Below are 18,947 nucleotides of genomic sequence, written 5' to 3' on the forward strand. Positions count from 1 at the left end.
GACGAATAACTGCTGATCCATGGTGTGCTGGCGAATATGTACGCTTGTTTGATGCTTCCAGGACCCAACTGGTAATCGCTGCAGCACCCACCATTTTATGAGCCATTTCTACCAGGAACGTGTGCAATAGGAATATTGTTCAGACTACAAGCTGTTACAGACATTGGGCATTTCAAATGCCTCTGAACATCCGTCCTCAACACATTTTTCTTCTTTCCAAAAAATGCTTCTAAACTCAACTGCCCGGAAACAACTATAAACTACCCCGTGTACATGTACTGATAAGATAACATAGAAGAGAGTTCAGGGGCAGCTGAAAAAAAAACACCCAACTGCTCTTAAACACCCGTTTACCAACAGCAGTGTACATGAGGCCTAAGTGGGAAATATTTGGCTGTAACAGAAGGCAGTTTTGTTGCTGAAGGACTGAAGAGCAGTGCAATGTTGAGTGTCTGCAAGCAATAGTGAGGCATGGTGGAGGTTCCATGGAGGTTTGGGGCTTCATTTCTGCACGTTAAATTTTGGGATTTGGTCAGAAATCATGGTCTCCTCCATGCTGAAAAATAGAAGCGGATATTTGTCCATCATGCAATACCATCAGGGAGGCATTGGCAGACATCTCAAGTCTCCTGAGACTCACGGGATACCCCCAAATTTGACGGAGGGCTCACAGACACATGATCTCCCGGCTGAGCCCGCACTGCCACTCAGCTTGGAGCAGGGCCGGACTGGCCTACCGGGATACCGAGAAATTTGCCAGTAGGCCGCCTGCCCTGGGGCTGCTTTGAGCTGTGGTGCCCAGGGCCGATCTAAATGCAGAGTCCTCCTCCTCCCTCCGTTTGTGTAATCACAAACAGCGCGTGTCTCCCGCTGTGTCATGCAGCTGCAGTCTTAACTGTTTGGCGGCTGTCCACGGTAACAAAGCCCCGCCTCCTTATCCATGATAGACGGAACACTGATTCAATTTTCCAGCATTGTATCAGTGTTCAGTTGACCGTCTATCACAGAAGAAGAGGTGGGGCTTTGTTACAGTGGACGGCTGTTGACCAGTTAAGACTGCAGCTGCATGACACAGCGAGAGACACCACAGTGTGTAATCAAGGTACTGGCGAGGCTGCAGATGGGCACTGATGAGGCTGCAGATGGTCACAGTGAGGCTGCAATGATGGGCATTGACAAGGCTGCAGTGTTTGCACTGATGAGGCTGCAAATGGGCACAGTGAGGCTGCATTGTTGTCACTGATGAGGCTGCATTGTTGTCACTGATGAGGCTGCATTGATGGCTCAGTGAGGCTGCATTGATGGGCACAGTGAGGCTGCATTGATGGGCACTGACGGGGACACAGTGTGACATAACATTATCTTTTAAAGTATTATTTTATTATGGCATTATATTATTAATTTTCTTTATAGTATTATTTTATTATAGTATTTTACTATGAATTGGGGGGGGGGGGGGGGGTTGGGGTTGTTGGCACGGAGCGTGACCTCCATGAAATTCGTTTTTGCAGGTTGAAATGCCTGCATTGGATCCATCTCTGATTCATTCTGCCGCAGGACAATGAACCTACACATACAGCCAAAATCATAAAGGACTATCTTCAGTGAAAGGAAGAATGAGTCTTGGAAGAGCTGGTGTGGCCCCACAGAACTCCGATCTTAACATCATTAAGTCTGTTTGAGGATACATAAGGAGACAGAAGCAACTAACCCTAGTCTAACTGGTTAGTTCTCCTAGATGTTTGGAAAAACCTACTTGCTAAGAGCCCGTCAAATCTTGTGGCAAGTGTACCTTGATGCTGTTTTAAAGGCAGAGGGTGGACTTGTCAAATATTGATTTTGTTTTTCTGTTTCTGCACTTTATGGGTAGGTAATAGTTAAATAAAAATTACTAATTACCTTTGAAACAGACCACCTGACTCCCCAAATGGGTATCTTCACCAAACTACAGCTTCCTCCACTCTGAAGCCAGAATACAGGCACATTTACCCCAAGCATCACACAGAACAAAATGTTGGAGTAAAACAGGACTGACTTTATTTAAAGTGGTTCTAAAGTCAGAAGGTTTTTTTTTTATCTTAATGCATTCTATGCATTAAGATAAAAAGCCTTCTGTGTGCACAAGCCCCCCCTCAGCCCTTTAATACTTACCTGAGCCCCATCTCGATCTAGCGATGTTGCGCGAGAGACTCGGCTGTCCGGGACTCTCTCTCCTCATTGGCTGAGACAACAGCGAAGCGCCATTGCTTCTGTCAATTAAAGTCAGCGAGCCAATGAGGAGCGAGAGGAGGCGGGGCCAGACCATGGCTCCGTGTCTGCATGGACACAGGGAGCTGCGACTTGGGTGTCCCCATAGCAAGCTGCTTGCTGTGGGGGCACTCAACAAGAGGGAGGGGCCAGGAGTGCCGAAGAGGGACCCGAGAAGAGGAAGATCCGGGCTGCTCTGTGCATAATCACTACAACCAAGCAGGTAAGTATAACATTATTATTATTTTTTTGTTAAAAATAATACTTTAATATCACTTTAACAAACAGCACAGCATTTAGGCCTCATGCGCACTGGACGTTATAAAAATGGCAGTAGCGTTGGCTGTAGCCGCAGAATGAGTTTTGCAGTAGCGTTTTTAAGCTTTTTTTTTTTTTTTTTTTTTAGAAAAACTATACACCCACAAAAACGTATGGCTCAAAAATGCTGATAAACGCCAAATAGCCATGTTTTTCAACTTTAATCAGAGTTGGAGCATTTTTACAGCTGAAAAACACCTCTTAAAACCCACTAGTTCTGGGGGGGGTTTCCAGCCAGAAAACACCCCTGCCCAAAACTGCTGATAACCTACAGTATATGTGCATGGAGACATAGGATAACATGCTGGGGAGTTTAATGGCTGCAGGAAAAAAAAAAAACATTCAGTGTGCATGGGGCCTAATGCACAAAACACTACCCCCATAGACAGGTGTGGCACACATTACAAGCCCCAGGAAAAAAATTTACATTACATAAACAAACACAAGAAAACAATGGATTCCTTTCCGGCACCCGCAGGAGCCGATCAGCGTGTATGTCCACCAGCACCTGCCGATTATACTGCGGAGACACAGAACGGCGGTGTGCCTATGTAAACAAGGCAGATTGCCATTCTGTCAGTAGAAAAGGTATGGATCCTGTCTCTGAAAAACAGGGACATGGATCCATGTCTTCCCCTAGTAAAAGCCTCCCACAATATAGTAAAACCCTGGCTAATCACGCAGTTATTCCTTTGATCGCCCTTGATGTTACCAGCCAGTGTCATTAGTACAGCATAGCTCCCAACTGTCCCTGATTTCGAGGGACTGTCCCTGATTTGGAGCAATGTCCCTCTGTCCCTCATTCCCCCTCATTTGTCCCTCATTTTGGTCTGATCTATATACTTTTATATAAAATGCACTTTTTATCTTTCAAAAAGTGTGTTCCAGTGCTAAAACTTTCATCGAAATTCTAAATTGCTGCATTTGTAAATTTCAAAAGCCAATATAAAGGAATAGTAGTGGTAAAAAAAAAGCCCTTAGGTTAATTCTCCTTTAAGGGGGCGTGTCCTATGTCTACATCACCCCCCTTAGATTTTTGTGTATTTAAATAAAAATCTAGGGGGGTGGGGGGGCAGTAATTGGAAGCGGCAGTGGGTGGCCTTTATGGGGTTGGATGGCTGAAGGTGGACCCTTACTTTTCCTTTTCTAATTTTGGGGGTGTGTGATAGGAAGCGACAGTGAGCACGGCCTTGATGGGGGGTAGATGGGAAGTGGCGATGGGTGACCCTGTTAACTTTTTATTTTTTAAAGCGGTGGGCCAGCTGAGACAATTTAAAAAAAAAAATTAGGGGGTGGGGGGCGGTAATAGGAAGCGGCAGTGGGTGGCCTTTATGGGGATGGATGGCTGAAGGTGGAACCCCTCCTTTTCTCCCCCCCCACAATTTTTTAATCAGCTATTTGTCCTCATAAGGGGGTCACCCACTGCCACTTCCTATCCCCCCCCCCAAAAAAAAAAACCCATCAAGGCTGTGCTCACTGTCGCTTCCTATCACACACAAATGTGAAAAAAAGAAGAAAAACGAGGTGGTCCACCTTCAGCCATCCAACCCCATAAAGGCCACCTACTGCCGCTTCCTATTACCGCCCCCCACCCCCTAGATTTTTGTGTATTTAAAAAAATAAAAATTAGGGGGGGGGGGGGGCGGTAATAGGAAGCGGCAGTGGGTGGCCTTTATGGGGATGGATGGCTGAAGGTGGAACCCCTCCTTTTCTTTTTCCATTTTGGGGGAAGTGTGATAGGAAGCGACAGTGAGCACAGCGTTGGGGGGGGGGGGGGGTAGATAGGAAGTGGCGTTGGGTGACCCTGGTAATTTTTTAAATACACAAAAATCTAACTGGGCCACCAGCTATTTGTCACCATACGGCGGTCACCCACCGCCACTTCCTTTCTCCCCCCCCCCCAAAAAAAAATCCCACCCATCAAGGCTGTGCTCACTGTCGCTTCCTATCACACCCCCCCACCCCCAAAAACTGAACTCTTTGTGCCCCCCCCCCCCCAAAAAAAAAACCACACCACACACAATTTTCCCCTAAGAGAGCACACTAACCCGCTGTAACAACCCCCCCACCCCCAAAAGGGAGGGAGAATTTTTTTTTACCCCCCTCAAACAGAAGCTGGGAGCACTTGGACTTACCGTTTCTGTGTAAAGTGACTCGCTCGCTCCCCCCCACGTGGCGCCGAGTGTTCCCTGGTCTCGGCCTCGGGCTCCCCTGGACATTTCAAGTTCTCCTCCCAGGCTGAGCCTGAGGCAGCTAACAAGAGGAGGCGAACCTCCTCCGAGTCCTGGCGTCCTGGCACTGGCACTGACACAGCGGCGCACGTCCTCCCCCATCAATCCATGTGCTCCGACTACGCGGGTCTCTGGGCGGGCTGGCGTGGTAAAATTAAGTAACCACGCCCCCCGCTTGCCATACTTGGCAAATCAAGACAAGCAGAAAGAGCATGTTTCCTCCTTGTCCAATAGAGCCAATCAGCGAACCCGCCGATCGTTCCCCAGAGGGATAGTATGGCGGTCTGCCGATGTAAACAAGGGATGTCTGGGGGAGCAGAGGGTGCCCGGAGTCTCTATGATCGTTGGGAGGCCGGGCGCGATATTATGAGGTCACGCCCGGCCTCCGCATTCAAACAAACAGCGCCGCCTCGGCCGGGAAGCTGAGATCGTCTTTTGTTTTTTTTGGGGGGGGATTTCAGGCTTCCCGGCCTAGAGGTGAGATGTGGAGACTTATTGACCTCGGATCTCAGTGTAAAGAGGACCTGTCATGCCATATCCCTATTACAAGGGAAGTTTACATTCCTTATAATGGCAATAAAAGTGATCAAAATTATTATTATTTTTTTTTTTTATAAGTGTCAAACTAAAAAAGTAAAAATAAAATTTAAAGCGCCCCTGTCCCCGTGTGCTCACACGCAGAAGCAAGCGCATACGTAAGCCCCGCCCACATATGAAAATGGTGTTCAAACCACACATGTGAGGTATCGCCGTGAACGTTGGAGCGAGAGCAATAATTCTAGCCCTAGACCTCCTCTGTAACTCAAAACATGTAACCAGTAAAAACAATTTAAAGCGTCCCCTATGGGGATTTTTAAGTACTGAAGTTTGGCGCCATTCCATGAGTGTGTGCAAGTTTGAAGCGTGACATGTTAGGTATCTATTTACTCGGCGTAACTTCATCTTTCACAATATGCAAAAAAAAAATTGGGCTAACTTTACTGTTTATTTTTTTTTTTCTTTAACCACTTCCGGACCGCCGCACTACGATGTACGTCCAAACTTTGAAGGGGGATACCGTTGTTATGCTGGCAGCTAGCTGCCGTAACCCCGGTATCCCCGTCATTGTGCGGCGGCCGGCTTTCTGATAAAAGTGGTCCCTGTGGCGGATTCGCTGTAAGATCACTTTTATCGGTGGCGGGAGAGCCGCCCCCCCCCTCCCGCCGCGATCCGTGCCCTCCGCCGCTTACCGGAGCCGTCAGTATCGGCGGAGGCGATCGCGTCCGTCTCCGTCCTGTGCCTGGAGATGAGTGAGGCTAAGATGGCGCCCATGACACTGCTGGGCCGGAAGCGACGTCAAAACGTCGCTTCCGCCCATGCCTCTTAAAGGCACATTTTTTTCAATGTCATTTTTTTCAATTACTTTTTTTTTTTTTTTTTATTGCATTTTAGTGTAAATATGAGATTTGAGGTCTTTTTGACCCCAGATCTCATATTTAAGAGGACATGTCATGCTTTTTTTCTATTACAAGGGATGTTTACATCCCTTGTAATAGGAATAAAAGTGACACAATTTTTTTTTAAACAGTGTAAAAAAAAAAATAATGTAAAATAAATTAAAAAAAAAAAAAATTACAAACCCCCCGTCCCGACGAGCTCGCGCGCAGAAGCGAAGGCATACGCAAGTAGCGCCCGCATATGAAAACGGTGGTCAAACTACACATGTGAGGTATCGCCAGGATCGGTAGAGCGAGAGCAATAATTCTAGCCCTAGACCTCCTCTGTAACGCAAAACATGCAACCTGTAGAATTTTTTAAACATCACCTATGGAGATTTTTGAGGGTAAAAGTTTGACGCCATTCCACGAGCGGGCGCAATTTTGAATCGTGACATTTGGGGTATCAATTTACTGGGCGTAACATTATCTTTCACAATATAAAAAAAAAATGGGCTAACTTTACTGTTGTCTTTTTTTTTTATTCAAAAAAAGTGAATTTTTTCCAAAAAAAGTACGCTTATAAGACCGCTGCGCAAATACGGTGCAAAAAAAAGTATTGCAACGACCGCCATTTTATTCTCTAGGGTGTTAGAAAAAAAAAAAAAAAAACATATATAATGTTTGGGGGTTCTAAGTAATTTTCTAGCAAAAAAAAAAACTGTTTTAAACATGTAAACACCTAAAATCCAAAACGAGGCTGGTCCTTACGTGGTTAAGCATGAAGCTGTTATTTTTCCACAAAAGATAAAAAAAAAAACGCATTTGAAAAACTGCTGCGCAAATACCGCGTGAGATAAAAAGTTGCAATGACCGCCATTGTATTCTCTAGGGTCTCTGCTAAAAAAAAAAAAAAAATATATATAATGTTTGGGGGGGTCTAAGTAATTTTCTAGTTAAAAAAAAAAAATTAAAAAAAACGACCGGCGTTTTATTGGCAGTTTTTGCAGCGCACCTTCAGTGTGAAAGGGCTCTAACAGAAATGAAGAAAAATGTGTTTGTTTTTTGGTTTCAGAACAAAAAAAAAGCCAAAAAGTAAATCAGGTTTACAGTGCGGCATGACTGAGGGATTGCCATTCAAATTGCAGCAATTAAAAACAGCCTGGGCAGGAAGGGGTTAAGAGTTGGCCGTTAGCTTGACGTCACAGTGACGTCACAGATAGCGACGTCACAGACAGTACAGTGAAAGCACCTATCAGGGAGCAGGCAGGCAAGAGCCGTTCATTCGTTCTCAGCGCTTTAAGCAGGTAAGTGAGAAGGTCTATATATAAAACATAATTCAAATCATTCTATTTGCTGCTATATACACGCTTTATTGAAAAGAAAAGATCTCGTTCTGTTAGCACAGTAAGCTCCGCCTACAGACGTCATGATAGGTTTTTACTTACAGTGAAAACAACACTTGGAAGGATGACTCCTCCTCCTCCTGTCCAACCAGGACTGCTGATAGGAGATCCGCCCTGCTCTAATAACCCGGAAGTGATGTCATTACATCCCTTCCAGTTCATCTAAGACATAACAGTGTTCTGATATGCTTTTGAATGCTTTTCAAGCGCAAAGGAGGGATTTTGAGCGTCTTATAGACCCCCGATCCCTCCATAAAGGAGTATCTATCCCTGATTATTACTGTCACAAGGGATGTTTACATTGCTGGTGACAGCAATAACATTTTTTAGAAAAACAATTAAAGGGACAGTGTAAAAAAAAATATATATATATATATATATATACATATTTTTTTTTTTTTACACTGTCCCTTTAATTGTTTTTCTAAAAAATGTTATTGCTGTCACCAGCAATGTAAACATCCCTTGTGACAGTAATAATCAGGGATAGATACTCCTTTATGGAGGGATCGGGGGTCTATAAGACGCTCAAAATCCCTCCTTTGCGCTTGAAAAGCATTCAAAAGCAAATCAGAACACTGTTATGTCTTAGATGAACTGGAAGGGATGTAATGACATCACTCCTGGGTTATTAGAGCAGGGCGGATCTCCTATCAGCAGTCCTGGTTGGACAGGAGGAGGAGGAGTCATCCTTCCAAGTGTTGTTTAAGACCGCTGCGCAAATACGGTGTGACAGAAAGTATTACAACCGCCATTTTATTCTCTAGGGTGTTAAGAAATATATATAATGTATGGGGGGTTTTAAGTCATTTTCTAGCAAAAAAAAAAAATGATTTTAACTTGTAAACAAGTGTCAAAAAGAAGCTCAGGGCTGAAGTGGTTAAAAAAAAAAAAATATATATATATATATATATATATATATATATATATATATATATATATATATATATATATATATATACAGTATATATAAATATTTTTTTTTCCCACACACCCTACCTAGAGAATAAAATATAACATGGCAGTTGTTGCAATACTTTCTGTCACACTGTATTACAAACGCAATTTTTTGGGGTAAAAATACATTTTATTGAATTAAATAATAAGAAAACAGTAAATAATAATAATAAGAAAACAGTAAATAATAATAAGAAAACAGTAAAGCTAGCCAAATTTTTTTTTATATTGTGAAAGATGACGTTGCGCTGTACCCAAATAAAATTGACGTCCTTTTTTCCCCACAAATAGAGCTTTCTTTTTTTTTTGGTATTTGATCACCTCTGCGGTTTTTATGCACTATTTTTTGCGCTATAAACATAAAAAAGAACAGCAATTTTGAAAAAAAAAAAAAATTGTTTGATATGAAGATTTTAGCCACTTCGTCCCATTACACTGCATGGGGGTGGGGGAAATGTTTGGCTCAGTCACTTGTCTGGTTGTGATGTAAGCTTCGTGATGTCATCTTTCTGGGCTGCCCAAAAAAAAAAAAAAACATATATCAGTTTTGAGTGGTCTGATCCTTGCACTTCAATAAAACCTACCCAGATCCTCTGAATTCATTGCTTTATGGCAGGGATATGCAATTAGCGGACCTCCAGCTGTTGCAGAACTACAAGTCCTATGAGGCATAGCAAGACTCTGACAGCCACAAGCATGACACCCAGAGGCAGAGCCATGATGGGACTTGTAGTTTTGCAACAGCTGGAGGTCCTCTAATTGCATATCCCTGCTTTATGGGATCAGCATTTAATCATTAATGGTCCAATGAACTTCCTACTGACATTCGTTGTAGTTTGTTACGTGTGATATGATTATTTATGTATATTTTTAAATTTTTTTATTTTTTTTTGTTTTTTTTTTGTTTTGTTATTTATTTATTTATTTATTTATTTTTTTGTTTGTTTTTTTGTTTTTTTTTATTTATTTTTTTTGTTTTTTTTTTGTTTCTTTATGGTTGAACTGGATGGACTTTTCGTCTTTTTTTTCAACCTGACTAACTATGTAACTATGTAACTATATGTGTGTGTAATATGTGTGTAAAACAAAAAATTTATCTTTTTTTTTTCTCTTTGTAGGGAAGAGAATTTTTCAACACATCTTCAGAGTGTTGGGTGATTTATTTAGTAGTTCTGAAAAGCGATAAAAGTTTTTTTGAAGACTATTTTCAGAAAATCTGATCCAATCAGTAAGTATCTGTTTTTATTCTCATTCTACATCATATATAACATTGTATTATTGTCTCGTTTTGTTAAATAGCGTTGCCTATGTCCATTTCTTTTAGTATATATGACCAATTTGGTGATTTTACAGAGCAGTTCATTTAGTGTATGCCGGGCATCACAGTAAGGTTTGTGGTGAACCCTTTACCCTTTGGACCCCATCATAAGGCTCCAGGGGCTGCTATGTTAGTTGTCCTATACCTCTGTAAATAAACCCAATGCAGCAGTAGACAAAGTCACCAAAGGGCCCCATTTACCTAATTCCCAAGCATAAACCTTTCTAGGCAAGGTTGCGCTACAAACAAAAAATTACCCCCAATTTTGAAAAAAAAAACTGATTTTTTTTTACTTTCTGCTATAAAAAAAAAATGTAAAAAAAATCACATTTCTGCATCAATTTAGGCCGATATGTAAATAAACAATCAGCGCAGACCCCGTCTGTCAGGAGAGCCGCCGATCGGCTCTCCTCTACTCACGTCTGTGAGACGCGAGTGAGGAAAAGCCAATCAACGGCTTTTCCTATTGACATCGTGATCAGCCGTGATTGGACACGGCTGATCACGTGGTAAAGAGCCTCCGCCGGAGGCTCTTTACCAAGATTGGTGGAGCGGTGTGTCAGACTGCGGGCGCGCGGCGGCATGTTATCCTGCTGGACGTCATATGACACCCAGTTAGGATAACTGAACCACCGCCCGGCTGTCATCTGCTATGGGCCGGGCGGGAAGTGGTTAAAGAAGTTTAATATACTATTAAAGCTGAATTTCAACCACGACAGTTTTAAATGGAAGTGGAAAGGGTTAGCACCTCAGTTGGGTTTTTAGCTGTCTGTGACCCAACTGGGAGGATTCTGCTCACTTCCTCTCCTGCTGAGATAACAGGAAGTGAGGAGAAACATTCCCAGTCCTTGGAAATATTTGAACCCTCTCCCCACTCCATCCAAATCTACAATAAAACATTTTGAACAGAGTTACACTTTAAAAATTGTACTTAAAGTTAACATCTTTATTTTTCTTTATAGGTTAAAATGGACAAGAAAACAAATTTAAACACACAAAAGGAGGCCGATAAAATGCAACGTAAGCGGTGGAAAGCTGAGCAGGACAGAGCTTTGCAAGAAAGAAGAAAAGCAGTGGCCTCAGAAAGAGAAAGAAAACATGCGAAGAAGACAGAGATAGAGGAGGTGAAGGGGGAAGAACTGCAGAAAGTAAGAGAGGAGAGGAATATGCAGAGGTTACATGGAAGGAGACTGAAAGAACTGAACGAGAAAGAAGAGAAGGAGAGGAGAATGAAAGACGAGAGAGACAGACAGGAGTATGCAAGGATAATGGCGGAGAACAAAAATCTGATGATGGAAAGACAGAAGAGAGAGGCCGAGATGAACAGGGAGAAAGAAGAACGGCTAATAAGAGAGGCCTTAGAGAGAGAGGAGCGAAGACAAATTGAATGGAAGCAGAAGATTAAAGAGTTCAGAGCGATTGGCGATGAAAAGCGAAGACTGTCTATCGCTTCCGCTAAAGAAATGCTGAAGGTCATGCAAGCATTAAGTGAGAGAAAAACTATAGCAGAAATAAAATGGGAGCAGGAGCTAGAGAAGAGGATCAGAGAGGAGAATGAGAAAGAAGAGAGGGCAAGACGAGAGAGAACAGCAGAGGGAGTAGGGGGACAAAAACATGGAGAAGAGGTCTCTGCTACGAAGACAGAGACAGGTACTCCTTCACCATCAGTCACAGGTGAATTAGAAGAAGAGAGGGAAAGAGAAGAGAGTGGCATGGAGGAAGAGATAAGAGAAGAGAGTACAGAAGAGGATATAGGGGAACAAGAACATGGTGAAGAGGTCTCTGCTACGAAGACAGAGACAGGTACTCCTTCTCCATCAGTCGCAGGTGACTTTGAAGAAGAGAGGGAAAGAGAAGAGAGTACAGCAGAGGATATAGGGGAACAAGAACATGGTGAAGAGGTCTCTGCTACGAAGACAGAGACAGGTACTCCTTCTCCATCAGTCACAGGTGACTTTGAAGAAGAGAGGGAAAGAGAAGAGAGTACAGCAGAGGATGTAGGGGGACAAGAACATGGTGAAGAGGTCTCTGCTATGAAGACAGAGACAGGTAGTCCTTCACCATCAGTCACAGATGAATTAGAAGAAGAGAGGGAAAGAGAAGAGAGTGGCATGGAGGAAGAGATAAGAGAAGAGAGTACAGAAGTGGATTTAGGGGAACAAGAAGATGGTGAAGAGGTCTCTGCTATGAAGACAGAGACAGGTACTCCTTCACCATCAGTTGAAGAAGAGAGGGAAAGAGAAGAGAGTGGCATGGAGGAAGAGAGTACAGAAGAGGATATAGGGGAACAAGAACATGGTGAAGAGGTCTCTGCTATGAAGACAGAGACAGGTACTCCTTCACCATCAGTTGAAGAAGAGAGGGAAAGAGAAGAGAGTGGCATGGAGGAAGAGAGTACAGAAGAGGATATAGGGGAACAAGAACATGGCGAAGAGGTCTCTGTTATGAAGACAGAGACAGGTACTCCTTCACCATCAGTTGAAGAAGAGAGGGAAAGAGAAGAGAGTGGCATGGAGGAAGAGAGTACAGAAGAGGATATAGGGGAACAAGAAGATGGTGAAGAGGTCTCTGCTATGAAGACAGAGACAGGTACTCCTTCACCATCAGTTGAAGAAGAGAGGGAAAGAGAAGAGAGTGGCATGGAGGAAGAGAGTACAGAAGAGGATTTAGGGAAACAAGAAGATGGTGAAGAGGTCTCTGCTATGAAGACAGAGACAGGTACTCCTTCACCATCAGTTGAAGAAGAGAGGGAAAGAGAAGAGAGTGGCATGGAGGAAGAGAGTACAGAAGAGGATTTAGGGGAACAAGAAGATGGTGAAGAGGTCTCTGCTATGAAGACAGAGACAGGTACTCCTTCACCATCAGTTGAAGAAGAGAGGGAAAGAGAAGAGAGTGGCATGGAGGAAGAGAGTACAGAAGAGGATTTAGGGAAACAAGAAGATGGTGAAGAGGTCTCTGCTATGAAGACAGAGACAGGTACTCCTTCACCATCAGTTGAAGAAGAGAGGGAAAGAGAAGAGAGTGGCATGGAGGAAGAGAGTACAGAAGAGGATATAGGGGAACAAGAACATGGTGAAGAGGTCTCTGCTATGAAGACAGAGACAGGTACTCCTTCACCATCAGTTGAAGAAGAGAGGGAAAGAGAAGAGAGTGGCATGGAGGAAGAGAGTACAGAAGAGGATATAGGGGAACAAGAACATGGTGAAGAGGTCTCTGCTATGAAGACAGAGACAGGTACTCCTTCACCATCAGTTGAAGAAGAGAGGGAAAGAGAAGAGAGTGGCATGGAGGAAGAGAGTACAGAAGAGGATATAGGGGAACAACAACATGGTGAAGAGGTCTCTGCTATGAAGACAGAGACAGGTACTTCTTCACCATTAGTCACAGGTGACTTTGAAAAGAGGGAAATAGAAGAGTATGGTGCGGAGGAAGAGACAAGAGAAGAGAATGGAGCAGTGGAAGAAGAAGCAAGAGATGACGAGAGGACAAGAGAAGAAAAGAGTGGAAAAGAGATTGCTCCTTTTTTGGTAGACATAATTCCTGCCTCATCAACATCAAAAGGCCTTCAACTTTGGTTCACCAAGCCCCTCACATTAGTCAGCTTTGTAAGTATCCTGTAATGTTATACTTATTAGTTAGTTATAGTTAACTAGGTTGAAGAAACCCCCATGTCTATAAAGTACAGGCTTTCACAAGCTACAGCAGAGGAAGGAAGAACAAAACCCTCTGAATAGCTGGAAGCCATGTTTCCTCATTGTGTGTGTGTGGGGGGGGGGGTTACATTTAACATGGAATTGCCCATTGTTAACCTGCCGTTCTTTAATAATTGTTCCTTTCCTGGAGAACTGGGGATGAGCGGTGATGGCAGAATCTGATTCTAGCACTTATTCCAGGTGGATGAGGATAGTGATTAGGACATGGGCTCTTTGTGCCCAATCTACTTACTTCCCAAGCACAAACTTTAATGTATTACCCTGTTTCCCCAAAAATAAGACCTAGCGTGATTGTCGGTGATGGCTGCAATATAAGCCCTACCGCCCAAATAAGCCCTAGTTAAAGTTCTTGTAAGTCTTATTTTCAGGGTAGGGCTTATTTGGGGGGTATATTGCAGCCATCACTGACAATCATGCTAGGTCTTATTTTTGGGGAAACAGGGTATGTATAGATAGTATAGATGAGCCCCTAAGTCCCAGGGGGGCCTTATGTAGCTGCATAGTTTGCACAGATAGGTCTGCTCCTGAATTTCTACCCCCCCCCCCCCTGTATTTGGGACCTTTATATCTTTACTATTCCAAATACTGTCTGATTAGTAACGCTTTGTAAACATGCTTTAAAAATCTAACGATATTAAAGCAGAACACCAAGCAAGACAGTTCATGGATTTCAGATAGAATGGGGGAAGGGTTACAACCTCAGTTGGATTTTTATTGCTGTCTGCAATCCTGATGGGGAGGATTCCACTTACTACTTCTCCTTCTGGGATGAAGTAAAGGGAAGCTTTCCAAGTCAGGGCACAGAGAACAATATAAACCATGAAAAAGGCTGAACCCTTTCCCCACTTCATTCACATCTAAAAGAAAGTGTAGAGTTCCACTTTAGAATCTGTCCTTTTATTTACCTTTTTGTTTTGTTTCTTTCTTACAGCGGTTTAGCGAAAATGTGATGCTAAAGAAGACGCAGGTACTAGGAGGGGAACCGATTCCAGCAGAATTTCAGTACATAACAACGGGCCCAGGAAAGAAAACAGTAAGTATCCTATACAATTATACTGCTTAGGTAGTTCCATAGGTAACTAGCAGTCTCTCACAAACAAGCAGTTTAGTAATAGAGGAAGAACAAAGCCCTCTGGTTAGCTGAAGAACATTTTTTCTCATGGTGGGGGGGCCACAATTATAATTAATAAGACATCGCCCAGTGTTAAGTTACAGATCTTTAATGAATGTTCCTTTCCTAGTGAATTGGTGATGGCGGGGGGGTTAGGATTCTCAATGGCAGAATCTGCTTCTATCACTTATTCCAGAGGGAAGAATAGTAATTAGGAAATATTTTCTAGCTTTCTCAATAGTGGGCATCCCATTAGGGGCCCTCCAAGTTCCCTCGGGGGGTTCCTAGTAAAGTAATGTCCACCTATTTGGCATTTATTCTCCTAAAAGTACTTAAAGCAGAGCTCCACCCAAAAGTGGAAGCTCTGCTTATCTGCTTCCTCCGGTGCCACTTCTGGCACCTTTCGGGAGGAGGGGGGAGCAGGTACCTGTCAAAAACAGGTACCCGCTCCCACTTCCGTGTAAGGGCGCCGCAGCAACCTACATTATTTGAACCCCCCCCCTCCTTCTCCCCCTCCCCCTGCTGCCTTCTGGGAGACACACACAGGTCTCAGAAGACAGCAGGACCATTCAGAAAGCGCAGTGCGGCTCATGCATGCATAGTGGGAAACAGGCTGTGAAGCTGCAAGGCTTTACTTCCTGTTTCCCTTAGTAAGGATGCCGGAGCCGATGGACAGGTCGACTTTGGGTGCCGACATTGTGGGTTCCCTGGACAGGTAAGTGTCCTAATATTAAAACTCATTAGCTACAGTATTTGTAGCTGCTGGCTTTTAATTTTTTTTTAATACAGGCTGAAACTCCACTTTAAATGAATGACTTTGGCTGAGCATATAGAAAGGGTTCCTATACACAGGATCGCTGATAAGGCAGCACAGCCAGCCCTCCTGTACTAGGCTCGAGTTCCATCGGCTCAAAAGAGGGGCCCGGGCACCTGCTGAGGTCCAGCTGTACTGTCTTGTTGCAGACACCGATCCTCTTCTGTCTCCCCCCTGCAGCGCTGCCAGCTTCTCCTCTTCTTTCACCCTCCGGCTGCACTGCAGGGGAATTGATTCTATCACATGCGCCACTCACATCTGCTGTCCGGGCCCCCCCTGTGTGCCCCTTTGCACTGCTTCCCTCCTCTCCTCTCCAGCCAGCAGCTGCTGCGGGCACACAGGGAGATGTTTCAGGATAGAGAGCGGGGGGGAAGGGGCCGGTAAATGTCATTTGCTGGCTTCTTCCTTTCCTGAATGAACACAGTGAGCGATCAGTACCAGTCACTCCTGTGTCCATTCATCAACTATGTTTACTATGCTTCAGTTTGTAAATGAACAGGAAGCCCCAAAGCACTTCCTATTCATTCATCTGTGCAGCTGAGGCTACAGAGAAAGGGACCGATACATCTATGATCTCAGTCACTTTCAGCAGGGAAAAGGGGACCCTGTCAGGTAGGCTGTATGGGGCCCAGTGATTTCTAACAGCAGCCCTGCCTATACTGTACACCGAATTCTCAGCCACCTATGAGGCTGACCTCTTCTATGGAGAAAACTGCCTGATGATACAAATTGGCTTTTTTTGGGGAAACTCATAAATCATATATGACATAAAGTCCTAAACTGATAAATATTGTAGAAGTGAGAGGCTGTCTGTGATGTAGCTGAAGGTGAAACTCCTGTGTTCTATCCACTAATAAATCCTTTTCTTTTCCACAGTACCCTGTCCTATGCAAATGCCACGGCTTATACTGTAAACATAAAAACGAAAAGGAAGAGATAGAGAAGCGGGCAAGGGAAGATAAAGAGAGCGAAACGGCAGCAAAGAAAGAGAAGAAGACAATAAAGGGGGCGAAACAAGACAAAAAGAGAGAGAGGAAGAGAAAGAAGGGGGAAAAAGAAGAAAAGAAGGCAAAAGAAGCGACAGAGAAGGAAAAGATGGCGAGACAAGCACGGGAGAAAAAGGAGCGAATGAGAGAGAGGGAAAGACAGGAGAGAGAAAGAGAAAAAAGAGGAAGAGAAGAGGAAAAGGCCAGGGAAGAGCGGGTTAGGGCATGGAGGGTGAGACAAGTGCGGGAAAAAGAGGAGCGTAAACGAGAGAGAGAAGAAGAGGAGAGAAAGAGAGAAAAAAAGGCAAGAGAAGAGGAAAAGGCCAGGGAAGAGAGAGTGAGAGCAAAGAGATACAGGCCAGAGAAAGTATTAATGCAAAAATTGGATTATAAGAAATATGCATATGGCATATGGAATAAAGTAGGGGTAGACGGGGTTTTTCTAGAAGGAGCAATTTGGCCGGCTTCTGTCTAAAAGGGGGTTATGGGGAGGTTGTGCTAGGAGTGGGGATTATACATATAAATGTATAATAATAGTGTGTGACTGTGGGGGGGACATTATTTTATTATTTTATACACAGAGGAGTCTGCCCTGTGTCTCCCTTAGCAGGGCTTGGCCAGGTAGAGAGCTATATAAATGTATAATAATAGTGTGTGACTGTGGGGGGGACATTAGAGTGTAAGCTCCTCTGGTACAGAGACTGTTGTGACTGGCTCAGTGATCTCTGTACAGCACTGCAGTATATGTCAGAGTTAAAAAAATACATAATAGTGTGTGACTGTGGGGGGACAGTCACACACTATTAGCTCTGACATATACTGCAGTGCTGTACAGAGAACATTGAGACCGTCACAACAGTCTCTGCACCAGAGGAGCTTACACTCTAATGTCCCCCCCACAGTCACACACTATTATTATACATTTATATAGCTCTCTACCTGGCCAAGCCCTGCTAAGGGAGACACAGGGCAGACTCCTCTGTGTATAAAATAATATAATATAATGTAATAAGGCTGTGAATGTTGGTTAGAGTGAGTGCTGGTGAGAATTGGGGAGAGGGGTGTGGGCTTGATGTGAACAGTATGGGGAGAGGGAAGGGAGTGTCAGAAGTGATGGGAAACTAGTAAGAAAGCAAGAGGAAGGGAGGGGAAGAGGGAAAGGCAAGGGGGTTAAAGGGGGGGGGGGGATTGAGGGGAAGGAAAGAGGGGAAAGGAAGGGAGGGGTGAAGGTGGTTAAAGGGGGAGGGAGGGGGAGGTAAGGGGGGGAGTGTGAGGGGAAGGCTAGAGAGGGAAGTGAAGGAGAGGGAAAGGAAGGAGGGGGAGGGTTGGGGGGGGGGGGAGGGGATTGAGTAAAGATAGGGGAAAGGGGATCGAGTAAAGATGAGGGAAAGGGGATCGAGTAAAGATGAGGGAAAGGGGATCGAGTAAAGATGAGGGAAAGGGGATCGAGTAAAGATTAGGGAAAGGGGATCGAGTAAAGATGAGGGAAAGGGGATACAGTATAGGAGATGGGGGACGGGCGTGGGGAAAGAGAGAGAGGGGAAGGGGAAAGAGAGGAAGCATAGGAGAACCAAGGTGGAGGTGAGGGGTTAGGTTTATGGGGGGGGGGGAGTGAAGTGTACGTAAAAGGAGATAGCTTACCTAGGTTTCAAAGTAGGGGTATATATACAATTGCAAGCTTTGAGCACATGTAACTTGATGACGTGACAGTGATGTTTAAAAGTAGACAGAGTATATTAGAACCACTGTGTCCCTGAGCTTAAAACAAGAGCAACAGGACAGGGGATTTAAATAAAATCCAGATGGACAAACTTCCATAATTAGAGAAGGGGAAAACATGAAAAAGATACCTGCCTCTAGAGTGGCATGGGGTGCATCAAACGGAGTATATAGTCATATGAGAAAAGAAATATTACCTTAGTGCTTGTGTGTGTTGGTGTCTCCTCCCAGCGTCTCAGACATAGAGAAATGGACCACTGAGAAGAGACAGGTACACTGTGAAGTTTATAAAGGGAGGGAGGGAGGTCCGACCATGATGGCTCTAGAGGGGCAAGGAGGAGGGATCCCTTTGGCCGCTCATGCCGCCCAGACCAGGGATCCAGAGTGGATCCAGGGATCCGGAGCAACGGGAGCGGGCTCATCTGTCCACTGAAAGGGCCGAGGGGGCACACGCTTGTAGAGAGCGTGTGCAACCCCCTGATCCATAACCCACCGCCATGACTTCCTGAGATGGAAAGGAAGGCCATTCCCGCAGCCTCAGGTGTGGTTAGCGGCCAGAGGAGCGTGGGGATAGAGCGGCGGAACGAGAGGGGGGATGGATCATTTTCGGCTTGGCCCAGAACTGACACAAATAGGGGCGTGCGTCGAGGACGCTGCATTCCAAGCGAGCAGACAGGCGCAGCACGGGTTTATTTATCTTGACAGTAACAGT

The 18,947-nt window shown here is 44.4% G+C and overlaps 1 protein-coding gene across 2 annotated transcripts; it reads left to right on the forward strand.

Annotated features, from left to right (window-relative positions):
* The first annotated feature begins 6,217 nt into the window (after positions 1–6,217).
* Positions 6,218–17,021, forward strand: LOC141126767 (uncharacterized). 2 transcript variants are annotated; one of them, XM_073612751.1, is made up of 6 exons: positions 6,218–7,518; positions 9,693–9,802; positions 10,855–11,793; positions 12,070–13,497; positions 14,537–14,638; positions 16,407–17,021. In XM_073612751.1, exons 3-6 carry the CDS (start codon positions 10,861–10,863, stop codon positions 16,989–16,991), a joined length of 3,048 nt encoding a protein of 1,015 aa, XP_073468852.1. In that variant the 5' UTR covers positions 6,218–7,518; positions 9,693–9,802; positions 10,855–10,860; the 3' UTR covers positions 16,992–17,021. The 2 variants fall into 2 exon arrangements, with proteins under 2 accessions (XP_073468852.1, XP_073468851.1); XM_073612750.1 differs by having other exon boundaries at positions 6,219–7,518; positions 10,855–13,497.
* Positions 17,022–18,947: the final 1,926 nt, after the last annotated feature.

Source organism: Aquarana catesbeiana, linkage group LG02, assembly GCF_042186555.1.
Source record: "Aquarana catesbeiana isolate 2022-GZ linkage group LG02, ASM4218655v1, whole genome shotgun sequence".
NCBI classification, from domain to species: domain Eukaryota; kingdom Metazoa; phylum Chordata; class Amphibia; order Anura; family Ranidae; genus Aquarana; species Aquarana catesbeiana.